The sequence below is a fragment of the Phalaenopsis equestris genome, unplaced genomic scaffold, assembly GCF_001263595.1.
Source record: "Phalaenopsis equestris unplaced genomic scaffold, ASM126359v1 Scaffold000002, whole genome shotgun sequence".
Lineage (NCBI taxonomy): Eukaryota > Viridiplantae > Streptophyta > Magnoliopsida > Asparagales > Orchidaceae > Phalaenopsis > Phalaenopsis equestris.
This window is the reverse complement of record NW_018164444.1, coordinates 43,202,192-43,227,951: the sequence shown is the minus strand read 5'-3', so window position 1 is coordinate 43,227,951 and position 25,760 is coordinate 43,202,192. Positions and strand designations below refer to the sequence as shown.

Genomic DNA, 25,760 nt, shown 5'->3' with positions numbered 1-25,760 from the left:
CGGGGGGGGTTGGGTTTATTTTTCTTAAATGTTGCTAGACAATGTTTTGGACAACATCAAAAAGCTATGTACCTATATGTTGTTGAGATTATAGAGAAATTAATGATATATGGAATTTGTGAAGAGTTTTATGTTTGATTTATTATGATAACTAACATATTTGTTCTTTATGCTTTAACTAAGAAGCTCTCAATCTACCAAAATCTCTCCTGTAAAGTTTTCCCCATTCAACCAGATATTCTATTGACAACCACTGCAGGTATTGCAGTGCGAGGGATGAGTGCATGGGAGAGAATGAGGTTAGGTGCCGTACAACTCATGGAAAAATACGCTGTTCAAACTTGTGGGTATTGCCCTGAGGTTCAGGTAGGACCTAAGGGACACCGTGCTAGAATTTGCCAGGCATACAAGCATCAAATGAGAGATGGACAACATGCATGGCAGAAGGCAGCCATTGATGATTTGGTGCCGCCAGTTTATGTATGGCATGTTCCTGGCCCCTATAATGGTGGCAAATTACTTGTGCACAACCTGAGGATGTATTATGGGAAGCTCCCAGCTGTAGTTGAGCTTTTTGCGCAAGCTGGCGCTTGTGTAGGGGAGTGTGGGCTTCTGAGGGAGGATGTGGCAGTTCCGGGGTTGGATGAGGACAAACTGGTTGTATGAAATTTGAGTTTCTCAAAATGAACTTTTAGCGCAACTTTCATTTGGTATGTAAAATTGCCTTCTGAATTATTTTTTACAAATTTATTGATATTTTATAGAAATTTTGAACTTTCCAAAATTTTATGAACTGTGTGGCTTTTAGCGCAACTTTCATTTGGTATGTAAAATTGCCTTCTGAATTATTTTTTACAAATTTATTGATATTTTATAGAAATTTTGAACTGTCCAAAATTTTATGAACTGTGTGGCCACTAGTTGAGTATTGATATAAAATGCGTTATTTTTTTTTTTTTGTTAGTATGAGTTAAAAAATCCAACTCTGCTTTAGTTAAAAGAACATGTATGTTTTTGACTAGAAGTGTATGACACACCATGATGAGGAGGGGCCAACCGATGTTTTATAATCATTTTACAATAAAAAATATTGTCAATGCAATAATTATATTTTTAAACAAAAATAACATAGTTTGTAAAGTAAATACATAAAAAGTGTATGCAGTTGGCTCTAATCAACATATGTCCATGCCTTTTTCTTAACAAGTATTAGGATTTTACTCTTCATATTCTATTTTAAGTCAAACTCTTTCACTCTTCAAGCCGGTAGAGAAACTACGCCACCTCATACTCACTTGATAAGCGAGTGCTACCTAATACAAATAATAGAAAATAATAAATACCAAGTTTCCCAAGGCTCATAAAGTCTCAAGTACGAAAAACATGACTAAATTAAGAACTAACATCTTTTTTTTTTTTTTTTTTTTGTATTTTGGTTGTTGATGAAACTAATATTATTATATGTGCACTTTAGGAGTGAAACGACACAGTGCACTTTGCTTCACGCATTACTTGCATGTTAATTGCAAGCCTCTTTTTTGTTGCAACGTGGTATAGCACTAAATGCTTGGATCTGCTCACGATGAACATAGTTCAAATTTATGGATTGATTTTGATATGGCACAATAATTATGGAACAAGCATTTACTTCTCGTTTGTTCTTATCAGTATTGAATTGTTTCGCATTATTCCTTCATTCTCTCCCACTAAAGCTAGTTGCTTTTCTTTATCATGTAACCCATTGGCTTTCTTAACGCTTGCCATTGGTTCTTGCTGCCTATCAAATAGCTTCTCTCTCACGAGCTTATTTTTGAGAATGCTTCTTGGTTTGTTCTCTTCACCCGGTATTTTAAACTCAGGAGTGCTCTTATTTTGTAAATATTCTTTCATTACTTTATTCTTTATATTTTCTTTGTTTTATATACTTTTGGATATCTAAAAGTTACTATTATTGAATGTATCATTATATAGGCTGTAAATTATTAGTTGATGCTGTTTGATTATTATTATATTTGCTGAAAATTATGATTTAATGTTGGTTAAGTTTGGTTAAGTAAATGAATATTATATGCAAAGAACATGTATATATCATATACAAACCATAAACATTTGAGTTAGTAAAAGAGATATATTGTGTATATTGCATATTGAAACAAAAAATGAAAGCTTGCACAACACATTGTACTTGGCATTTTGAAAGCTCTGGATGAAATATTGATGCCTCCACGACATCTTGAACAAATGATATTGATTGTAGGCTCTTGCACTTAATTTACTTCAGAAAGTGGCTTGATGACCTAGAAGGTTCAAAAACTCATTGCTGGGAGTGTGGATAACGTAGAGATATAACAATGTTAGTTTCTAACCTCATAGTAATTTAGTGGAGAGGAGGGGGGATGGGATGTATAAATAAGCTATATTTTGGATTCATGGTCTTCTATGACAAGATTAAAACAATAATTTTGAGCCGAGCATGCTTTTCTGTACGATGAATTCATTTGTTTTATATTGACTTAATTGTATGGAATAAAATAGCAATGGTTTGAATTTTCAGGTAATTGTATGCATAATATAGCAATTGTATGGCCATTCCAAAAATGTTTATTTAGCTAAAGTTGCATCAAATGTGTTTTATGTAATTATAGCTAAAATGATTTTCCAAGAGATAGCTTCCAATAGATAGTATATGTTAGATCATAATTTAGTGGTGTAAACAAGCCGAGCTTGAGCTAGCCTAGTGTTTGTTTATGCTCGGTCAGTAGAATTTTTTTTTGGCTTGAATAAGATTGTGCTCGTAAATAGCATGTTTATGTTTAGCTCTTTAAAATTTTTTTTTAATTCCAACTCGTGTTTGACTCAAAATCAGCTCGAATTATTTAAACATAATAAAATTTAATATATTTTTTTAAATATAACATAAAATTTTAATATAAAAGTATTATAATAATATTATTTATTTATTATTTAATTAATTCAAGTCAAAGAAACGATACGATCAAACCAAAGTTTGTTCGTGTTCGACATTTATAAAGTGAGCTCAAAAAATTATTCATGATTTGCTCTTTTGCTTAACAAACAAATTGAATAGGAACTACTTAGCAATTCGAAAACGAGTTGTTTGTGAATGACGAGTCTTTTTGACAATCCTAATCATACATCTCATCTATCATTCATAGATCTTATGTGTGATCATTGTATTAAATGAACAATCCTTTATAAATCCAAAATTCTATAGAAACTAAGTTCTATAGTTCTTTATATGCCTACAAATAGGTGGTGGTTTTAAATTTTTTATGTTTACCAAATTTATGTGCTTCTAAATTGATTTTTTTTTTTTAAGTTTTCAAGTGCAAATTTCTTGACGAGTCATAAAAGTTTGACATTTTGCAGTTTTATACTCTTGGAGAAAAGACTACATAAATTAACTAGATTACAAGGCTTAATATATTGCCTTCAATATCAATCGTGATTCCATCCTTCATATTTTTAACATTGTGGTCGATTACTAGGGTGTAAAAATGTGATATATTTTGTCAATATTTTTTCTAAAATTTCTTTTATTATTTGTTCCCTATTTATGCTTTTTCAGGTATTTTTGTCTGTAATTATAGGTTACATGTATTCATGAGTTCTTAATGACACATTAATCATGCATAGGAGCTAACATATGGATGGAGGTGCCTCAAGGTATCTTGGTGTCACCCAAATGGGTGCATATGCTCCTACCAGAGAGGGTGGCGCCTATGGAGGTGCCTCAATGCACCTTGGTGTCACCCAAATGGGTGCATATGTGCCTCCTACTAGAGAGAGTGGCGTCAAGGCACCACCCTAGTGGTGCATATGCGCTTCTCATGCGCTTTCATATGTTGATAACCGAGAGATTGGTGTGTAGGCGCCGAAGTTGTGGCGCTAAGGTGTTATGGTGGGCTCTAGCATAGTTACGCCGCTAATGGCGTGGCCACACCATTTTGGAGATTGTGGAGCTCCCAAGAGGAACTCCGACACCGACCAACCGACATTTGGATTTAAGACTGATTTCTGTACGTGTGGCATCTCTGAGGATATAATAAAACCCTTTTTTCAAAGGGATCTCTCAAGCACTTTAGAGTGGGATCTTTGGAGGTGACGGGAACAAGATAGAGGTTGGCTTCAGCGAAGGCTTATCGTGAGCATTCAAAGTACTTCAAAGGATTCATTCGAGGGAGTGTTGTGAGTATGTGAGAGTGTTCTCTTGAGTGAGATCAAGTTAAGTGTAGAGAGTGAGATTGTGATTGTTGTGTGCTTAGAGTGGGAAAATCTCAGAATTTCTTTTCAACTCATGTAATTCAATGGATCAATTCGATGAGATTGTTCTAACTTATATTTTCTTTGGATTTGAAATGAGTTTTTCATTGTGTTTCCTTCCAACAAGTAATAATTAGATTTCTCACTTCCTTGAATTGTAAATCTATCCATGTTAATACTATCCATGAATTGTAATTGAGATTTTGTGTTTAACATTGATATTGTAACTTTTTGCTCTTCATTTACTTTCAACCTGTGCATTTAATGTGTTAAAACAAATTGTGATATAGTATTATGAGAATAGGCTAGTGGAATGTTTAAGTAACGTACATTTTTTTAGGAGAATATGAATATTGTTGTTAGAATAGTGTATCCGAATAGGAAAACATGAAAACACATAAGTTTTTACATGGTCAAGAGACTCACTCTAATAAGAAATATCAATATTTCTTAAGACCACCGGAATGGGCTAAAGAATATTGTTGTTCCTAGTTGCCAATAACATTAGAGTCACATTGATACAACTAGTATGTTATGTCCAATTCAATGGAGGTTTTTTCGCTTGATTAAAATCCCAAAACTTTGTTTATAGGTTGAAACTCCTGCAAAAATTAGGTTTAGATACTTTAAAAATCACCAAGTTTCAAACATTCGGGCGAGATTCAAAATCAACAAACTTGAATTTTTCCAGAATTTGGGAGTTCACTTGTTCCTCTCTGTATACTATTTGAATGATAGGTATACTTGTGTGTATCGTTGATGCTTTGCAGCACTCGGTCCGTATCAAATTTTTGACGTTGTTGTCAGGGAACGGCATTAAATTTTTAATTTTGGGAAAATTTTAGTTGAATCCTTGGAATTTAGACTTCAACATTACGTGCTAAAATTTTTGTATAGCTTATTTGCTATTTATTGTGTTAGAAAATCTAAAAATATATTTTGTTGTGTGCTTCCTGATTCTAGTGTTGATTTAGTATATCTATTTTGCTGCATTTTAATTATTGTGAAATTGCATGTTTTTGTTTAATTTATAATTTTAGCACATATAACTATTTGCTTCATGTTATGACTAGTTTATTTGTTGTGACTTGATATATCTATTAGTTTAGGACCACTAACGAGATTCTCCTAGTTATATATGCATAGGATTGAACTTCAAAATTAATACCATACGATTCTGAACTTGAAAAAACTATAAAAAAAATCAAAAAACATTAATGACTTAAAATGAAAATATGAGAGATGACAAACATACCACATGAATAAGATAACACACTTAAACCCTATATCATGTTAGACCACTTGGGAAAATTTGCCAACCTATCAATAGAGGAGATTCACTTAAGTTTCAATAACCATGCTGACGCAACCAGTTTGGGGGATGACACACAGAAGACTCTGACGTCCACTTCCACTTAGCTAGTTTTCTTAAATTATATGCTACATGTCGATAAAAAAGTGTTTCTAATGAAGTTGCTAGATTTAGAATTTTCTTTTTCTCAGTTAGGGATAAGCATAACTTCTTAACATCGGAATTTATTATTACTTTGAATGAATTAGCTCAGAACTTTCTAGTCAAACACTTGTTTCTAAAGCGACAAAGCTTAGGAATGATATCACTTCATTTACCCGATTAGATGAAGAATCAATCTGGAATTTATTATTACTTTGAATGAATTAGCGCAAAACTTTCTAGTCAAATACTTGTTTCTAAAGCGACAAAGCTTAGGAATGATGTCACTTCATTTACCCGATTAGATGAAGAATCAATCTATGAAGCTTAAAATGTTTCCATCATGCATTACCAAACTGTCTTATACTTCAAACATTTTATAATAGGGTGGTGGGATTATTGAGGTCAATAATAAATGCTGCAATTAGGGATCTACTCATGTCAAAGTCATTTGAGAAGACATATTCACCGATCGAGGAGTTGTCAATAAATAATTTTCAATGACTTGCAGATAGAATCAATCCTAGGAAAGTAATAGCGTGCACACCACATATGTTTTAGTAATCCTAACTTCATAAGTAATTGTTATATCCCAGAAGATAGATAATTTAAGGTTGAATTCTGCATTAGGGTTAGGATTAATAGAGGAAAAAGCTTATGGACAACTAGTTGATCTCAGTGTTGTGCTTGTAGATTTCATGAATGTTATAAATAATAGTTCAATAACTCGTATCCCCACACCTACAACCTAAGCTGGAAGAATTACTCTAAATATAACTATAACAAAAATAATCAGGGTGTAGGAATCCAACAGTAGAGTAGCAACCAACCCAATTCAATAAGTAATTGGAAAAACCAGGATAGTGGCAACCTAAGTCCAACATACCTACTAGGATTCACTTCAATACACAGTTTAAGAAAAAGAAATTATTTTTGAAAGAGATAGTGTTATAAATGTGGAACCAATTGTAGATCTAACTTGTAGCGACTATCATAGCAAACTCATTGAGCAAGAAGCCCAAGGGATTCTACCTAGCAACATAAAAGTGAATCCCAAAAATGGAGGTAATGAGCATGTGAAAGTTATTAAGTTAAGAAGTGGAAAATAGTTGGAAGAAGTAATTAGAAAGGAGCCACATGTAGAAGAATTAATCATGAGCTCGAAAGACTTAATGACAAACCTACCCCAAACTTAGGAAAATCAAACTCACCACCCAGAAAGGAGCTAGAAAGTCCACCTCCAACATTTCCTTGGAGGCTTCAAAACTATAAGCCTCATCATTTAAGATTTTTATAAGTGTTTAAGAAACTTACAATTAACATTTCTTTCATTAAAGTTTTAGTGCAAATGTCTAGTTATGTAAAACTCATGAAAAATATTGTCTATAAGAAAAAAATACTAGGTGATTTTGAGACTGTAGCACTGAACGAGGAATGCAGTGTTATTTTCTAAAAGAAACTCACTTAGAAACTTAACGACCTTGGCGGTTTTACCATCCTTTGTCTTATATGAGAAATTATTTGAAAAAACCTTATGTAACTTGGGAGTCAATATAAATCTTATGCCTTTATTGATTTTCAAGATATTAGGATTAGGAGACATCCAACCTAGCACTATAATACTTCAACTTGTCTACCGATCTTTGACTTATCTTGAGGGGGCTATAGAGGTTGTCTTGGTTAAAATGGATAAATTTTATTTCTCTACTGATTTCATAGTTCTAGACATGGAGGAAGATAAGACGATTTCTTGAATTTTAGATAGATTTTTTTTTTACCCACATGAATAATAATGATTAATGTCTAGAAGATGGAATTAACTATGAGAGTTAATGATCAAGTGGTGATATTCAATGTTTTGAAATTAATTAAATACCCCCTCGAATCTAGTGATGGTTCTTGTTATAGGTTGGATTTGGTGGATGTGTCGATTAGAAGTCAAATTTAAGACACATTTGAGGTCGAAAGCATGACATGATAGAGGAAGATAACGAAGTCCCTCAGAAAAAATCCGCTCTACTATAAGAAGCAATCCCTAGAGTGATTAGGTAAAGGTATGAGATTTTAGACATCTTGACTTATGTTAAACCCTTAATACCATATGTAGTTAACGGACTTGAATTAGAACGTATAATTCTCCTTAGACATTTGAAGTATGAATTTTTAGGAGAATCTTCTACTATGGCCATCATTATTTTTATTTGATTTAACTTAATTGCAAGAGGAAAAATTGATGAGAGTGTTAATGAATTTTAGAAAAGCTTTTGGGTGGACTATAGTAGATATAAACAGTATAAGCCCTTCACTATGCATGCATAGAATATTGATGAAAGAAAATCACTAACTCAAAGATGATTCTCAGAGGATCCTAAACCGTTTTATGAAAGAAGTGGTGAAAAATGAAATATTTAAGTGGTTAGATATAGGAATCGTCTACCCCATTTCAGATAGTGCATGGGTTGACCCAATATATCGTGTTCTTAAGAAATGATGAGTGACATTAATGAAAAATGACCATAAAAAACTTATACCCATTATCAGTGTCACCGGGTAGAGAATACGCATATACTATATACAATTAAACAAAGCCACTAGAAAAGATCATTTCCCCTTGCTCTTTCTTGACCAGTTGCTAGATAGATTGGCAGGCCACTATCACTACTATTTCCTAAATAAATATTCTGGTAATCTTCAAATTTCTATAACTCTAGAAGATTATTATAAGACCACTTTTACCAGTTCATATAAAACGTTTGCCTTCAGGAGAATGTCTTTTGGACTTTGTAACACCCTGCTACTTTTCAAAGATGTATGATGACGATTTTTTTTGGATTCGATAGAAAAGGGGATATAAGTTTTTTTGGATGATTTCTCGATATGTGGCATATTCTTTGGATGCTTATCTTGAACACTTAACAAAGGTTTTGCAAAAGTATGAAGAGACTAATCTAGTGTTGAATTGGGAAAAGTGTCAATTAATGATTTGTGAAGGGATTGTCTTTGGGCATAAGTTACCAGAGAAAGGGATGGAAATTGATCAGTCTAATATGCAAGTTATAGAAAAACTACATCTACCAATATTTTTAGAGGAGTTATGAGTTTTTTTTTGGCACACATGGTTCTATTGTAGATATATTCATGACTTCTCTACAATATCCAAACTGTTGTGTCATTTGTTAGAGAATGATGTGCCTTTTGAGTTTTATTATTTAAAAAAAAAAAATAGTCACCATACCAATTATTGTTGCACTAAATTTAGAGATTTCTTTTAAGCTCATGTGTGATGCTAGTGACTCTCATATAGGGGTAATGCTAGAACATGGAGATAAGATTTTTCATGTGATATACTATACGAGTAAGACTTTGAATGAAGCGCAAATAAATTATACCACCATATAGGAGTTACTTGTGATAGTTTTTGCATTTGACAAGTTTAGTTCTTATTTGATAGGCAATAAAGTTAAAGTCCATACTCACCACTATTCAATTAAGTACCTCGTAACTAAGAAGAATGCTAACTCTTAACTGAATCGTTAAATACTTTAGTTATAGGAATTTGATATAGAGATATTTGATAAGAAATGTATTAAAAATCAGGTAACAGATCATTTATCTCGATTATAGCAGGAGCATTCTTCTAACTGTTTTGATGCATAAATGAGAAATTTCCTGAGGAACAATTGCTTGCCATTTTTTAACAAAACTTCTTTCGTATGCTAGCATAGTGAACAACATTGTTAATTGTAGTATACCTTTTGATATACTGTATATCCAAAGGAAGAAGTTTATTTTCGATACCAAAATTTACTTTTAGGATGAGCCCTACTTGTTTATAAAATGTAAGGATTAAATTATTAGGAAGTGTGTCCCACTAAAAGAAGTAGGTGAGATTATTAGAGTCATGATTGTGAATTTGGAGAGCATTTTAGAGTATTTAGAACAATTTCTAAGATTTTATAATCTGAATTTTACTCGATGACTCTATTTAAGGATGTTAACAATTATATTAAGAAATGCAATCAGTATCAAAGGGGAGAGAATATTTTTAAAAGAGATGAGTGCCCTTATATTACATTTTGGAAGTATAATTTTTTTAATGTTTAGGGAATAGATTTTATGGGGTCTTCTCTATCTTCTTTAGGTAATAATTATATTTAGTGGCTAATAAACTTTCTTTAAATGGATTGAAACAACAGCTTTATCCAAATATGATTTACAAAATATTTGGAGATTTTTTTTTTAAATATTATTAGTAGATTTGGAACACCCATGGTAAGAATCAGTGATGGTGAAGTCATTTTTGCAATAAAAGAAATGAGGCACTAGTGGTTAAATATGAAACTAAACAAAAGATTTCTACTTTTATCATTCTCAAACTAATGGATTAGTAGAAGTGTTCATTATAGAGATAATGAAAATTTTAGAAAAAAATTATTAGTTTGAGCAGAAATAATTGGTCACTCGGGCTAAATGATGCTTTATGGGCCTAGGGGATAGTTTCCAAGACACCCCTATGAATGTCCCCTTGTAGGCTAACTTTGGGAAAAGTCTGTCACTTGCCTGTAGAGTTAGAGCATTAAACCTATTGGGCAATTAATGATTCTATTAGAATCTTAAACATTCAACAGAAAAAGTTATTACAGTTGAACAAATTATAGGAGATGAGATTGGAAGCTTGTGAGAATATTAGGATTTATAAAGAGCAACTGAAGAATCGACATGATCAAAAACTTATTAAGAAGAATTTCAAGCATGAACATGGGGTTTTGTTGTACAATTCAAAATTAAAATTGTTTGCAGGAAAACTAAATATAGGTGACCTCGTTCATTGTAATAACAGTGCATTCATTTGGAGTTGTTGACCTCAATGATTGAAAAATTGTCCGGTGTTTAAGGTTAATGGCCATAGACTAAAATTGTACTTAGGAGGTGATAGGATTTGCCTTAGAGAAACTCGGACAATGTGTCAGCCCAATTAATAAAATTTGATATTATCTGGTTGATGACATAAAATCAAACTCTATTTGGAAGACAACCCAAGAGTTATCTTTTGTGTGCTTTATTTTTGAAATTTTTTTATTTCTTGTTTGCTGATTTCAACATGTATTTGTGTTGTGTTAAGTGTCTAGTTGGTTTTTGATCTTGTTTGTGTGTTGAGAGTTTGGGGTTTATAGGTCTTGCTTGCTTGACACTTGTATTTTGTCTTACAATACATCATCACCAAAATTTACAGTAAACATAACACTTTCGCACACAAAGCAATGGCGTAAGTGCGCCATTTCGGCATGTATACACATTTTGGCATGTATATGCCAGTTGTGTCTTGTGTGTGCCTCATGTCAGGTGTGCCCACCCTCCACCATATCGTAAGCTTAACACCTTGGTGCTCCACAAGAGGCACCTAGGAGCTTCCTATCCGCGTTCCCAACCGACACTCCTGCACCTCTCCATTGGCGCTAAGGCACTGCCACCAGACACGTCCATCAGAAAGATCCACTATCTTGTGCCTCTCTTCGATAATGGCTCCTTGAACTAACGGAAGAAAAATACCCTCATACTTCGATTCTAAGATGTTTGTGAGCATTAAAGATGCTAACTGCTACCACGAATTCTTAATGTCGAAGAATTTGATCGTTGAGAGGGGATTTTTTACCCTTGGTGGGAGAGTTGAGTGTGTAATTGTTAGGAGAGGTTAGGAAAGGCTTTGATGTGAGGATGGGGTAGCTATGATTTTGGTGGTAAGAGAATATTATTTTAATTTGAAATTACAAATAGATAAATGGTCTTCGTGTGGGGAAAGCGAGTAGATTTTAGTTGTGTCCCATAATAAGTTCATTTTTGATATTCATGATATCCTTGAAGATATATATTCTAGATTTGTTGCTTTTGAATTTTCATTTCGAACTCCTTGTTGATGGGCAAGTGGAGTGGAGGAAGAGAGACAAAAAAAGAGTCCCTGCTACTATTTTGAATGTTAATCCAGACTTTGGCACTATTTTATCTCAACCAAACTTTTGCAAAGCACCAACCTTAGTGAGGTCACAAGGTAGAGAATAGTGTTAAATTACTATAATCAAGGGGAGAAATCTATCACCATAGGAAAGAGCATCAGTACCTTTATTTGTAATATTCTTAAAGCATAGGGTTAGTCATTCAGCGGTGATTTTTGCCGTCTGTGTTAGAGCTAGAGTGAAGTACAATAATTGGGAGGAGCGGCTTGGCCTTTTGAGACTGACGACGAAGAAATCTATGCATGGGTATAACAAGACGACTTTTGGGAAAATTATGAGTTTTGACCGACTTAGTTCTTCACAACCTAATTCTTCCTAGCATAGTACTTCGCAGCCTTGGCCCAAGTTTTTTGATGCATTCACTGCCCTCCACAAATATGTTGACACTATTTCTCTCTCAGGACAAGACAATTATGCGGTGGGGGCTACATCAGTTGTATGAGAGATCCCAACACTATGTAGTTCAATAACAAAGCCAATTTAAATATCTAGCCCATTACCATGCTGCCCGACAAGAGTTGTGCCACCGAGAGGGAAGTAACACGAGGCCCGATCCGATGCAGTTCTCACTGCTCCACTTTACACGAGAACTAATAAGAGAAAGATGATAATTAGGAAGAAGAAGAGGTTGTTTGTAGTTGTTCAATAGAGCATTTTGACGATTAGTTGGAGTGGTGTTGCTTGGTTTGTTTTGTATTTACCTAGACTTGATCTGGATTGTATTTGTAAGTTGTATTTTGGGGGAGTTTGATGTGTGTAAAATATGTGATATGTTTTGCCAATATTTTTCTACATTTCCTTTCATTAGTTTTTTCCTATTTATGCTTTTACAGGTATTTTTTTTGTGTAATTGTAGGTTACAGGTGTTCATGAGTGCTTAATGACTCATTAATCATGCAGAAGTGCTAATACAGAGAGGTGCCTCAAGGCAACTTGGTGCCACCCAAATGGGCGCATATGCACCTCTTACTAGAGAGAGTGGTGCCAAGGTGTTATAGTGGGCTCTAACGTAGATACGCCACTTATGGTTTGGCCACGACATTTTGGCATCGGTGTGCCACCTTAGTGGTATGATTACGTCGTCCAACTTACAACACAAACAGAAAGCAAAGAACCTTTGAGCCATTTCATGAAAACATTGCAGCTGCACCAGGACGCACAACACCAAGCGAGGGAGACTTGGCACTCCTAGGAGGAATTCCAAAATTGATCAACCGACATTGGGAGTTATGATGCTTTCTATTCACATGGCATCTCTGGGGCAACAAAAGAACTATTTTTTTTCAAATTCAAAGGGATCTCTTGAGTGCTTCATAGTTGGATTTTTTGAGGAGACCAGAAGAAGATAAAGGAGGGCTTCAACGGAGACTTATGGGGAGCATTCATAGTACTTTGAAGGATGGATCTAAGGGAGTGTTGTGAGTGTGAGAGTTGTTTCTTGAGTGAGATCAAGTTAAGTGTGGAGAGTGAGATTGTGATTGTTATGACTTCAAGTGGGGAAATCTTATAATTTCATTCCAACTCTTGTAATTCAATGGATCAATTTAGTGAGATTGGTCTAACTTATATTTGCTTTGAATTTGAAATTAATATTTTGTTGTGTTTCCTTCCAATGAGTGATGACTAGATTTCTCACTTCCTTGAATTGAAAATTTATGCATATTAGTACTATCTATGAATTGTGATTGAGATTTTTGTGTGTAGAATGTTGATATGTTCATTTTTTGCTCTTCATTTACTTTCAACATGACCAGTTGATCTGTTAAAATGGATTGTGATCTAAGACTATGGGAGTAGTCTAGTGAACCAATTAAATTGACATACATTGCTTTAGAAGAATAGGGATATTGCTGCTAGAGTAATGCAATTACTTAGGGAAACATGAAAAGACTGGAGTTTATATATGGTTAGGGAACTAACTGTAATAAGAAACGTCAATATTTATTAAAACCACCTGGAGGGGCCATGTAATGTTAATTTTCCTGGTTGTCAATAATATTAGTCACATGGATAGGTCTAATATGTTAGGTCCAATTCAAGGGAGGCTTTCTCACATGATTAAAATCCCAAAACTTAGTTCATAGGTTTATACTCTTACAAAAATTAGGTTTAAATAGTTTAAAAATTACCAAATATCTAACATTCATGCTAAATTCAAAACTAGTAGATTAGAAATTTACCTTACTTTGGGAGTTCACTCATTCTTTATGAGATTGACGCACATACTCAATTATATATACTACTTGGACAACACATATGTTTGCATGTATTGTTAGTGCTTCACAACACTTGGTCCGTATCAATTACATAGATTGATGTGTAAATTGATTAATTAAAAAAATAATTTTGGGTAACTCCTAAATTTATGCATTAATTAAAGTCACAACCACATGCAAATCTTTTTATTTTTTGTCAACAAAAAAAAAAGAAGGATGAAAGCAAAATAGAAATAATATTTATATCAAATTAAAATATTCATAACATATAATATACCAAATCAAAGATAAGTATATTGCATTCCAAGTTTTCTCTCGACTTCATAAAATCCATCTTCTATCAATGGTTCTATAAAAATGGTTGTAGTTCGAAATTTTGTTGTGACAAATTTAATTTTCTCCACATGAAACATGATCTTTAATGAAATCTTATTTGTTTTTGTCTATGAATGTTGAAATAGATTCTTTGTTAAGTTGCTATCATTAATTTTATCAAACCTAATTAGAATCTACTCTAATTTAATTCTGTAGTATTTTAAATGTTTCTTTAGTCAAAACATTTGCGCATTATAGCGGTCTGCAATACTCTATCTCTATTGTGGTAAGACCACATATTTTTGCTTCTTTCTAAACTAAGACATAAGTAATGATTCAATGAGTTAACATATATTGGACGGGCACTTATGTTTGAAACTACATCTAATATAGAAGTTATAAGTTAGTAGGTTCTTGGGATACCGCAAGACTAGTATCAAGACTATTATATAAGTTATAATAAAAAAAAAAGTGAAATATACTAACTGTGATTAAATGAGACTCCTTAGGGTTGTCTTGAAAATGAGCACAAACACAAGCAATAAATGTAATATAATGTTTGCTCACAATAAGGTTTAAAGGTTAGTTTATTATACTCATATATTTTATTGCCTGCTGATTTTCCTTCTTTATCTAAGTCTAATCTATTTGATAGACTCATGGAAGGCTTGTAAAATTTTAACCTCTTCATGCCAACCTTTTCAAGTAACTCATTTATTTATTGTTCATGTACATACTTCTCGCATTATAGCTGTGATCTTATGACACAAATATTCAGTGTTATTTGTAAATAATAGATAATCATATAAATATGAACAATTGTTATATCATTTCATAACTTTTAGATAAACATTCATTGAAATTTATAAATAATAGATAATCCTATAAATCTAAGTAGAAGTTAAAAAATCTGGAAATTTTTTGCTGAAACGAGGGGGTGGGGGGAGGTTTTATTTCAATTTACCAATTGTTTGTTTTTTTTTTAATTGTATTTATGATCTGAATAATCTCAAATCATTGGGGTTGATCTACAAAATAGTTTGATTTATAATCAGATTTCTTACATTCATTTCAAAAAGTTTAAGGTTCATAAAGCAAATAAGCAATGATTAATATAATCATCTCTAGTTTTGTCCCCAACAAATAAATTTCCTCAAAATATACCCTTCTCTACTTTTGAATATGCAAGTGCAACCAATTTAACTTTATTTCCAATAATAAAACCAAAGTTATGGAACTTTATTTTGTTCTAATTGCATTTAGATCATGACTTTTCAAATTTTATTCCTAACAATGTATTCAATGGACAGAAGTCTGATTCTCTAAACTATTGATAAGACCAATAATCTGCTATATTATCTTCCAGGGATGGATACTTCACCGCCATTGTAAAACCTCCAGGGCCTGCCTGTGCATCTCGAGGTCACCAGCTGCCGCCACATTGAAACCTGAAATGGAATTTCGGAACACTGAAAAACAGGGGAAGATTTACAGGCATGCACTCAATTCTTATATATTTACATATTTAACACCACTTCAATTTTTACATAAACCTTACCAATACATGAAAAGGTATATTTCACTAGCTCAAAGTTAAGATGGTGGGATTTTTTATGTGACAAGAAAGATTTGGGTAGTATGAATGTAAATGTAAAGTTTCAATGTTAGATATGTAAATATATAGGTATTGGGTGGAATGTATGCAAAGCAGATAATATATATATATAAAGAAAGTAAAGCAAAGCAAATTAAAGCAAAGCAAATAGAAAATGCTTGAATCAGCGGAAAATTGATTGGAAATAAAGCAAAAAATCTCGAAGGAAGGGATTTGAGTGCTCACCATGCCCGGAGAAATAACAAGAAAAAAGCAAATAAAATCACTTCAAAACAATCCATGAGTGAGATCTTTCGTAATTAAAGGTTGATTTTAGAACAAATAAACAGATAATAATATGCAGTAGTGAAATTCAGAGCTAAGTACATTAAGTTCTAGAATTATGAAAGGCATATGGACTAATTACAAAAATGCTGGTTTATAGAACTTAGAAAAGTAGACTGCAAAAAAAGAGCTGATATTTCATGCCAAAACATACATACTTGTAACGCGGGAGTCAGGAGATGGCAACCAGTGAAGCTTATTTCCTTTCCAGTCTGTTAGATATCCCCCAGCTCCTTCTATCACTGGAATCAGTGAGAGAAAATCATAGGGCTGTTCGAGCATAATGATAAATTATGTGAGTAATTAATGTAAAAATCAGCAGAGAAAATATAATTGCATAACAAAAGAAATCAGGGTCTGGGTTGAAAATATGAATCACTCAAGTCTGGGCATTGGAAAAAAAATTTCCATTTCACTTTCTAAAATGTTTTTGCAGGATAGAGGCCAGAACCTCTAACTTAGTCACATGCATGCCCCCTCTAACCAACTCACCGTCCCATGTTTGCAGCAAATGAGAATAATTGAATGAAATAAAAAAGCAAAAATAAATAAAAATATTCAAAAAAGGTTACCTTAAGCCCAGATTCAACGACCAGATCCACAAACCCAGAAGCTAGAAGCGCATATGCATAACAATCACAACCATATAAAGGCACCTTCACCTTGGCTTGGCCCAAAAAAAAAAAAAGAAAGGAAAACAGCATATCAGTCTATTCTTATGAAATCCCACCAAAACATGCATATACTTCAGGAAAGCAACCAAAAATAGAAAAATTTGAACTATGCAAGCAAACCTTATTTCTCAAACGGTTGAAAGCCAATTCAGCCTCACCACTAAAAAGATGTGGGCTTGTACTATAGCTGTTAGAAACATAGATAAAAGTAAGTTTTATATGTTAAAGAATTGGTGCATAATTTCATAGAAATTAATGAAATATGTAGCATTATGTTCAAAAACTCAAGAATGCACGAGGTGCACACAGGTAGGCTTGAGAAAGTTTGCTGCAGGTCCTTGTAGATACTTCCCGTCCATTGAGTGTGGTTGGTTTCCCTTCTATCCCAATCCATCTCTCTCTCAGAATAGGTTGGTCAATGATGCCAACAATCTATACACACAGAAAAACAATGCTTCAACATGCACAGGTAGCACACGGATAGTTTTAGCTACTAATATCCATATAGAAAAAAAGGGGGCGAAGTACCAAAATAGTCCCCCAACTACTTACATGATGTCATTTTAGTCTCAGGGTCCATAAAATTATCAAATTAACACTCCAACTCTTTTAATATGGCCCAAAAGAGTCCCCATTGTTTTAAAAAGTTTAGGGACTGAATTGACGATTTTATAGACTCTGGAACTAAAATGACCACCCACAAAGAGTCCGGGGATTACTTCGACACTTCTCTCAAAAATAATGTTTATGACACTTCTCTCACAAACATAATCATACATACATACATACATACATACATACATACATACATACATACATACATATATATTGCTTTAAGTGTCATTAGTAAATATTGAATAATTAAATAGCATAATATGATTATGTTTGTGTCAGTAACCAAATAACTAAAACACTTTATTTTGTTTGTTTATTAAGCAAAATTGTATGTTGTATTGGTTTGATTACTCTTTTCTTTTGTGCTTGTAATGTTGTTGTTGCATTAACCAAGATATCCATAGAGCAATATGTTTCATATAATGTGGTGTATTTGAGTATGTTTGTTTTTTAATTATATTTTATAACATTATTTCTCATTAATATTATTAATTTTAATTCAAAATAATGTATATTAATATGTGATAATTTCATTTTTTTTGTACTGCTATATTATTTAATACCCACGACCTTATTAAATAAGATATCAAACCTGAACTAGGGATATTAATTTCGATTAAAGGGTCAATTTTGGGACTGACACAAATTTTACCTAACCCTAATTTGCATGACCATAATCTAACCCGTTTATCAAACAGATCAAAAAACCTGACCCAAATCATACATGTTTATAACAAAATTGGCAAAAATTTATTAACCTATTTAAAATATTTATAAGTAGTTAGAAATGAAAAAAATAAAATAAATAAGTAACATAAATATATGATAAGAAATCACTTATCAAATGGTAAATATAAAATAATAGAAATTATGTTGGATATAAAAAATTATACAAGTTGACGAGTTGGAATCATTTAGATGGGCTAATTTGAACATGCGCGAAAAATTAAATAGGCTATAATTTTCAACCCAAACCCAACTGAAAGTTAAGTGGGTCAACCTTAACTAAAATATTTTGGGTCAGATTCATGTTAGGTTTTTGTGGCTTGTTATTTATTGACGCCCCTAACTTGAAACATCCCTAATTTGTTTATGCGCAAAGTAAGCTTACTTTTTTTTTTACTTGAAATGCGGTTGTGTGGCATAGATCTGATGTCTTTTGAGCCTGATATGTGATTGCTTCAATTTATGTGATGTTTATCTTGATTGTTTATTCATGAGTGATATTCATGACTATCACAAGTGAGCTCAGCACTAGATGCCACAGCTTTCTTATCCTATGTCATCATTGGACAATTAGAATGTAAGCTTTTGGGGTGGGAAGATTTTCCAAGACATGTCTATCTAAGATGATGTGTCATGTTATTTTATTGACTTTTTTATGTAAGGTAAGAATACACTTATCATAAGTATATGCCTACTCTCTAATTTAAGTGAGCAATTAGTAATTATTGTGATCACTGTCTGATTAAGTTTACTTCATAACACGCCTCACTTCATGTTGCTATGACGAGCGAGGTATAAATTTATAATTCACATGTTATATTCTTGTATTGTAAAAATCCTAGTAGCAAGAAAAAACACTTGAAATACTTTGTTTGTGTAAGAATAAATAGAAGATGCATGATTTAATAAATAATTAGATCTCTTATTTTAAGGTGTGATTTTTCACATGATGTCATCTTATGTGTCACACCCCGGGTCTGGAAGACGGTACACCCCGACAATGCATGACACGATGAAATAAAATAAACATGTTTTGTATTCTCAAAGAAAGATTAGTATGCAAATTAAAATAGAGAAAAATATATTTTATTAACACTAAAAAGTTCACTGATACAACTAGACGAAAAATAAAAAAACTAGCTAAATCAAAAAAGAAATAATAATACGGAACAACTACCCATACCAAACAAAAAAATGCAATAACTAAACAAAGACCTAGGAAAAATACTAATATGAAAAAACTAAAACTGAAAAGTTTGTTCTGTTGGTGACGGTCCTACTGGGGTGGGCTGAATAGAACCTGTATGAAAAAATATCAAAGAGTGAGTTTGACAACAAACTCAACAAATAATGCTTGTCTATTAAAGCATAAACGACAAAGGAAAATGGGGCATGCAGTATGAACAAATGAGGACGATCACTACGTGCATAAATATAATATGGTAAGACAATAAGAAAGTGGTCAACATCAAATATGCATAACATGAGAACATGAAATCTTTTATAATCAAGTTTCTTATTATTTAACTTTCATTTATATTTTTATATATGGTCAGTTTTAACATATACCCTGAAACCAAAAAAGTCAATATCAACCTAAAGAAACCCGATGATTTCCTCTAGAGTTGTCACTCTATAGGCCCATCGACCTGACTAGCCAAAAGGCCCATCGACCTGACTAGCCAAAATCCAAAAAGGTTCTACCAACCTACATATCATTAAACACAAGTATGTCAAATTGTTTCCACGTGTATAACATGTTAAAATTATAGTATTTCATACATGATTGTGATATGACCGATGCAAATTCATACAAGTATAAGAAAAGAACAAATCATAATTGTTGGATTAATTCAAATATGCAAGAAACTTTGTAGCAATAAGTTAAGAAGAATAGTGATCTCATCATGAACAGTAAGTAAAGCCTATAACAAATAAACAATTGAAATAATAAGGGCAAGACTGACAATCCTATAGAATAACTATGAGTTTACTACAATTAACAAGGATTAACACACCTAACTATGAAGGACGTGTTTATCCTCTAATCAAAAACAGTTACTTACCTTAAAACGGCAATCACAACACTTCTACAACTTCAATGATTCCACTAGCAATCCTACACCATTTTGAAAATAAAATTGTCATGCAGTTAAGTTTCTATTACTTAGATATAACCTGATCGACGTGCATTATCACTATTATTATTGTTGTTAATTTATTATTATTATTATTATATTTTTAAAAGGTTATGAACTTAATTAAATTTAAGTAACATAATTGAAATAGTATTTTGTTTTGGTTTTATAATGATATAGGGAAAAATAGAATTTTTTATTTCTAAATAAAATTTTAAGAGATTTACATGCATCACATCTAACCCTATTAATAGCAATATAAAACTCAATTAAATCCTAAATCCCATTTTTCCTTAGGTTAGCCTTAAATCCCGGTATAAGAAACTCGTTAAAAAAAGGATTTACAAAATTTAGAATTGTTGTTTAAGTGTGTGGTTAAGAGAAGTGCAGACATACGATAGTTACCTTCCTAGATGAGTCACACATCAGGTTCGGAATGTGGTATGCCCCGACAAAGTAGGGCATGAGGAAATGATTTGAACTCATTTTGTATTTTCAAAGAAAGACTTCCATTGAAAATAAAAATATAAAAATAAACATTATTAATACTGAAAGTTCAATGATACAACTTAAATTTAGCTGAATCAAAATATACAGGACAACATAGGACAACTACCCAGACCCAACAAAGAAAATATAATAAATAAGACAAATACTACAAAAAAGAAAATCAAAACTGGAAAACATCCTTCGGTGGAGACAGTCTTAGTGGTGGCTGAACAGAACATGTTATGCAGATATATTAAGAGTGAGTTTAACAAACTCAATAAGTAACAGTTATCTATTAAAGCATAAACGACAAAGTGAATGGGGCAAGCAACATGAACATGTAAGAAAGAATCACAGGGTGCATATGTAACAATGTAAGACCAACAAAAAGGGGGGTAAATATCAAATATGCATATTAAACGAAAGCATGTAATCATTTTCCATCAATTTTATTATTATTATGTTTTTCATTTATATTTATATATTTGGTTTTAACAGACACCCTGAAACCACAAAGGCCAAATGCCAACCAAAAGAAACCTGACGATTTCCTGTAAAGTTGTTACTCTGTGAGTCCGTCGGCCCTACTAGCCAAAATCCAAAAGGATTCTACCGACCTATATGCCATTACACATAAGCATGCCAAATTTGTTTTCACGGATATAATATGCAAGAAGTATGTTATTTTTACACAAGCTTGTAAAAAGATGCGAATTCACATGTAAGTTTATAAAATGCAAGAAAATGAAAACACTATAATTGCAGGATTATTCAAATAGGCAACAATAAATTAAGGTGATTTGCTAATTTTATCATGAACAATAAAATAAGCATATAACAAGTGCAACAATATAATTAAAGTAGCAAGTGCAGGACTGACAAAACATAAACAATGGATGTGATTCTACTACAATTAACAAGGAATAACGTCACTTAACTAGGAATGATATGTTTATCCTCCAATAAACAACAATTACTTACCTCCAGACGGCCATCACGACCGTTCTACAAGTTTAATGGTTCGACTAGCAATCCTACACCATTTAGAAAAATAAGACAAACAATTAGACAATTAAACTTATTTATTTACTAAATTAGATGTATTCTAAAAGACCTACAAATATCTAATATAAGTATGTATATCAAATAGATTATTATTATCATCTTCTTATAAGAATGAAATAATCATCTTAATTAACATTAACTATAATAAAAAAATATTGTTTTGTTTTATTTTGATATAAGGAAAAATAAAAATTTATGAATTAATTGTTGGGAAAACTTACAGTCACTAAAGATTTAATAAATTGTAATATAATTAACGCAAACTTCATAAATCCCATTTTCCGTATGGTTTGCCTTAACTTAAAATTTTAGTGAATCTCGTGGAAGATGGATTCGTAGGATTTAGAGAAGCTGAAGCGTGAGAGGGAAGAAGTTCAAGGTTACCATCTTCAATAGTTTCGAGTAGGAGCGAAGTAGGAGGAAAAAAAGAGAATTGGGCCTTTGTACGTTGCGTTCCTATCGTTGCCTTCTCACCGGCTCAAACCGCGACTGTATCACGAGGGAGTTCAATCACAAAGGTGATGCTTTCAGGTGAAACCGGAAGAGGATGGAAGAGGGAGATGGGAAGGAGGTAAGGGAGAGGAGAGGTGGAGATCGGTGCCCTAGCCCACGCTCGACCCTCCTTAAATAGTAATGGGAAGCGGTGCGATCGAGCAATTCGAGAAGGCGACAAGTGCGCGGGAATAAGAAAAATGAAAGGAATCACGCATCAATTCGGGGTGCTTAATTTGGGAAGGCGGCAGAGCGCGGAGAAGGAAGAAAAGATAAGAAAATATTTTCAGATCATACATACTCCCATTCTCAAAAGAATTTTGTCCCCAAATTCATACCATAGTTCTGGATCAATCGTGGGTACTTCATGATCATCTCTTCTTCAATCTCCTAAATTGCTTCACCTTTTAACTAGTTCTTCCAAAGCACTCTAACAAAAGAAATTGATCGGCGGCGCAGCTGTCGAACTTCACACTCCACTAGTACCTTTTCATAACTCAACTCTCCTTGAATTACTAATGGCTCGTATCGAATAATATGAGAATTATCATGCTATAACGCCAAAGTAGAGATGTGAAAGACATTGTGTACTCCCGCAAGTATTGGATGAAGAGTCAAATGGTATGAAATTTTATCGACTTTCTTGATCACCTCCAAATGACCAATGAAACGAGGCTGAAGCTTTCCAGTCTGGCCAAATCATGCAACTTCACGCATAGGTGAAACTTTCAGAAAAACAAGATCTCTGACTTTGAATTCAATCTCTTTATGTTTGGGTCGAAGTACTTCTGCCGATCCTGGGCCACACATAGTCGATCTCAAATTTGAAGAACTTTCTCAGTAGCTTGATCCACTTGTGGTCCAAATATTCGTCTCTGACCAATCACAAACCAACACAAGGGAGATCTACAGTTTCTGCCATAAAGTGCTTCGCATGGTGTCATGTCGATACAAGTCTGAAAGCTATTGTTATAAGCAAATTCTACAACCAGAATATAGTCATCCCAACTTCCTCAGAAGTCCATTATGCAAGCTCTCAACAAGTCTTCTAAAGTCTGAGTGGCACGCTCTGTTTGGCAATCTGTTTGAGGATGAAAAATAGTACTAAAGTCTTAATCTCGTGCTCATGGCTTCATGCACTTGTTTCTATAGCCTGGAAGTAAATCTTCCATCTCGGTCTGACACGATGACAGTTGGAATTCCATGCAAACAAACAATGTTGTCTATGTAGATCTTGACTAATTTATCCACTGAATAAGCGTGTTTGATTGGTAGAAAATGGGCTAACTAAGTCTATCAACCACAACCCAAATAGTATCATGTTCTTGCTTCGATCTCGACAAACCAACCACAAAATTCATTGAAATCTCCCATTTTCACTCTGGAATGGGAAGGAGTTGCAATAGACCACGAGGTCTTTGATGTTCCGCCTTAACCATCTGACATGTCAAACATTTAGCTACGAACTAAGCTATAAGGTTTTTCATACCAGACCACCAAAATAATTTTTTAAGATTATGACATCTTAGTACTTCCAGAATGAGCAGAATATGGAGTAGAATGTGCCTCATGAAGTATCTCCTGTCAAAGTCCTTCCTGCTCCTGAGTGACCACCCAAGCTGCATGCATAGAAGACTTTCTGCTTAAAGCATTTTCGACCACGTTCGCTTTACCAAGGTGATACTGAATCTCCAAGTCATAGTCTTTCATCAACTCGAGTCATTGTCTTTAAGTTCAACTCCTTTTGAGTGAAAATATACTTCAAGCTTTTAATGATTGATGAAAACTTCACACTGAACTCCATAAAGGCAGTGCCTCTATATGTTTAGTGCAAAAATAATTGCAGCTAGCTCCAAGTCGTGGGTACAATAATTCCTTTCATGCACCTTGAGTTATCATGAGGAATAAGCTACAACCTTGTCACGCCGCATTGGAACACACCCCAATCCTTGATGTGAAGCATCACTGTAGATCTGAAATCTATCTGCGCCAGAGGGAATGGTGAGAATTGAGGCCGTTACCAAGTAATTATTAAGTTTCTGGAAACACAACTTGCAAGCATCGGACCACTCAAACTTATCAGCCTTTTGAGTCAACCTTGACAAAGGTGCAGTAATACGAGAGAAACCTTCAACAAATCTGCGATAATATCCACTTAATCTGAGGAAACTACGAATCTCGATGACGGTGCTTGGCCTTGGCCAATCCATTATTATCTTAATCTTAGTAGGATCTAAATAAATTCTAGCTCCACTAATAATGTGCCCAAAAATGCTACTTCTCAAAGCCTAAATTCACACTTAGAGAGTTTGGCATAAAGTTTATTCTCTCGAAAAGTATTCAGCGATACTATGAGAAGTTGGGCATGCCCCTCTTCATTCTTGGAGTTGACCAAAATATCATTGTTGACCTCACTTTTTGGTTGAAGTCTAGAAACTTCTTTAGTAGCCTAAGTCTAGCCATAGGACTTTCCTATTGACTAATCTTAGAAAACTAGAAAAGGTACCATCACCATTAGAAACTCAAAACTCTTTTCTTTACTCGACTTGAAGTTCCACATATTGGTCATAACCTCTAATACTTAGTAGGTAAGATCATTATGAGGGAACTCAATGAGAGTTCCTATAGGACTACTTGCCTTAGGATTAATCCTGGGTGTTGATTTGGAGCTAAGGTACACTATACCCTTACCATATCTTCACAATACCCTCACAATACCTTGACTAACTAAGATCAATACATGAGAGCCCAAAATGGAGATTTCATTGATCCATGGTTCATTTAGAATGGATATTTACCCAATCGCACTTGAAATGCCCAACTTGGTCTTTTGCCCTACACACCTCCAAATTACCTAACTGCCCTTGAGACCCAAATTTGGCCAAAATTCCTTGGCCAAAATTCCAAAATTTTGCCAAAATATCGAAAACAGATCAAAACTCATTTCAAACACTTTGAATATATCGAAATACATCCAAATTTGCCAAAATTGTCAAAAATGGCCAAATTACCAAAATGCCCCTCCATGGCCCAAAAATCAAAAAATTCCAAAAATTCCTAAAAAATCCCAATAAATCCAAAATATTCCCAATTTCATTTTGTCCAACTACACCATGATCCAATTTGACCATCTTTGACCAAAACCCCAATTAGCCCCAATATTGGCTAACACCCCAAATCTCAACAATTGAATGCCTTCAACTTCAAATTGACATCCAACTTTTGTTGAAAATCCTTTATAAGGTCATTTGTGACCAAACACAACAATCAATTTGAGCTTAGCCCAAAGCTAGCTCAAGTTTGACCCAAATTTGACCCTTAAAGGCTTAATTTAGGTCTAAAC

General features: G+C 33.4%; 2 protein-coding genes across 3 annotated transcripts in view; one reads left to right on the top strand and one right to left on the bottom strand.

The window, feature by feature from the left end:
* Positions 1-666, top strand: part of LOC110018377 (APO protein 3, mitochondrial-like) — a 3,911-nt gene extending 3,245 nt beyond the window's left edge. Inside the window, exon 4 of the mRNA XM_020715674.1 lies at positions 260-666. Within this exon, the coding sequence (XP_020571333.1) occupies positions 260-666 (407 nt within the window). The remainder of the gene's footprint in view (positions 1-259) is intronic.
* A 14,790-nt stretch (positions 667-15,456) lies between these two features.
* The window catches only part of LOC110031830 (bifunctional phosphatase IMPL2, chloroplastic), a 27,425-nt gene continuing 17,121 nt past the window's right edge, over positions 15,457-25,760 (bottom strand). Inside the window, exons 5-9 of one of the 2 annotated variants that reach the window (XM_020735248.1) lie at positions 17,200-17,324; positions 17,013-17,079; positions 16,791-16,880; positions 16,377-16,488; positions 15,457-15,727 (exon numbers count right to left, since the gene is read on the bottom strand). In XM_020735248.1, coding sequence (XP_020590907.1) covers positions 15,657-15,727; positions 16,377-16,488; positions 16,791-16,880; positions 17,013-17,079; positions 17,200-17,324 — 465 coding nt within the window. In that variant the 3' untranslated portion in view covers positions 15,457-15,656. Of the gene's footprint in view, positions 15,728-16,376; positions 16,489-16,790; positions 16,881-17,012; positions 17,080-17,199; positions 17,325-25,760 lie in introns of those variants that run through there. The other variant, XM_020735255.1, reaches the window with a different exon arrangement.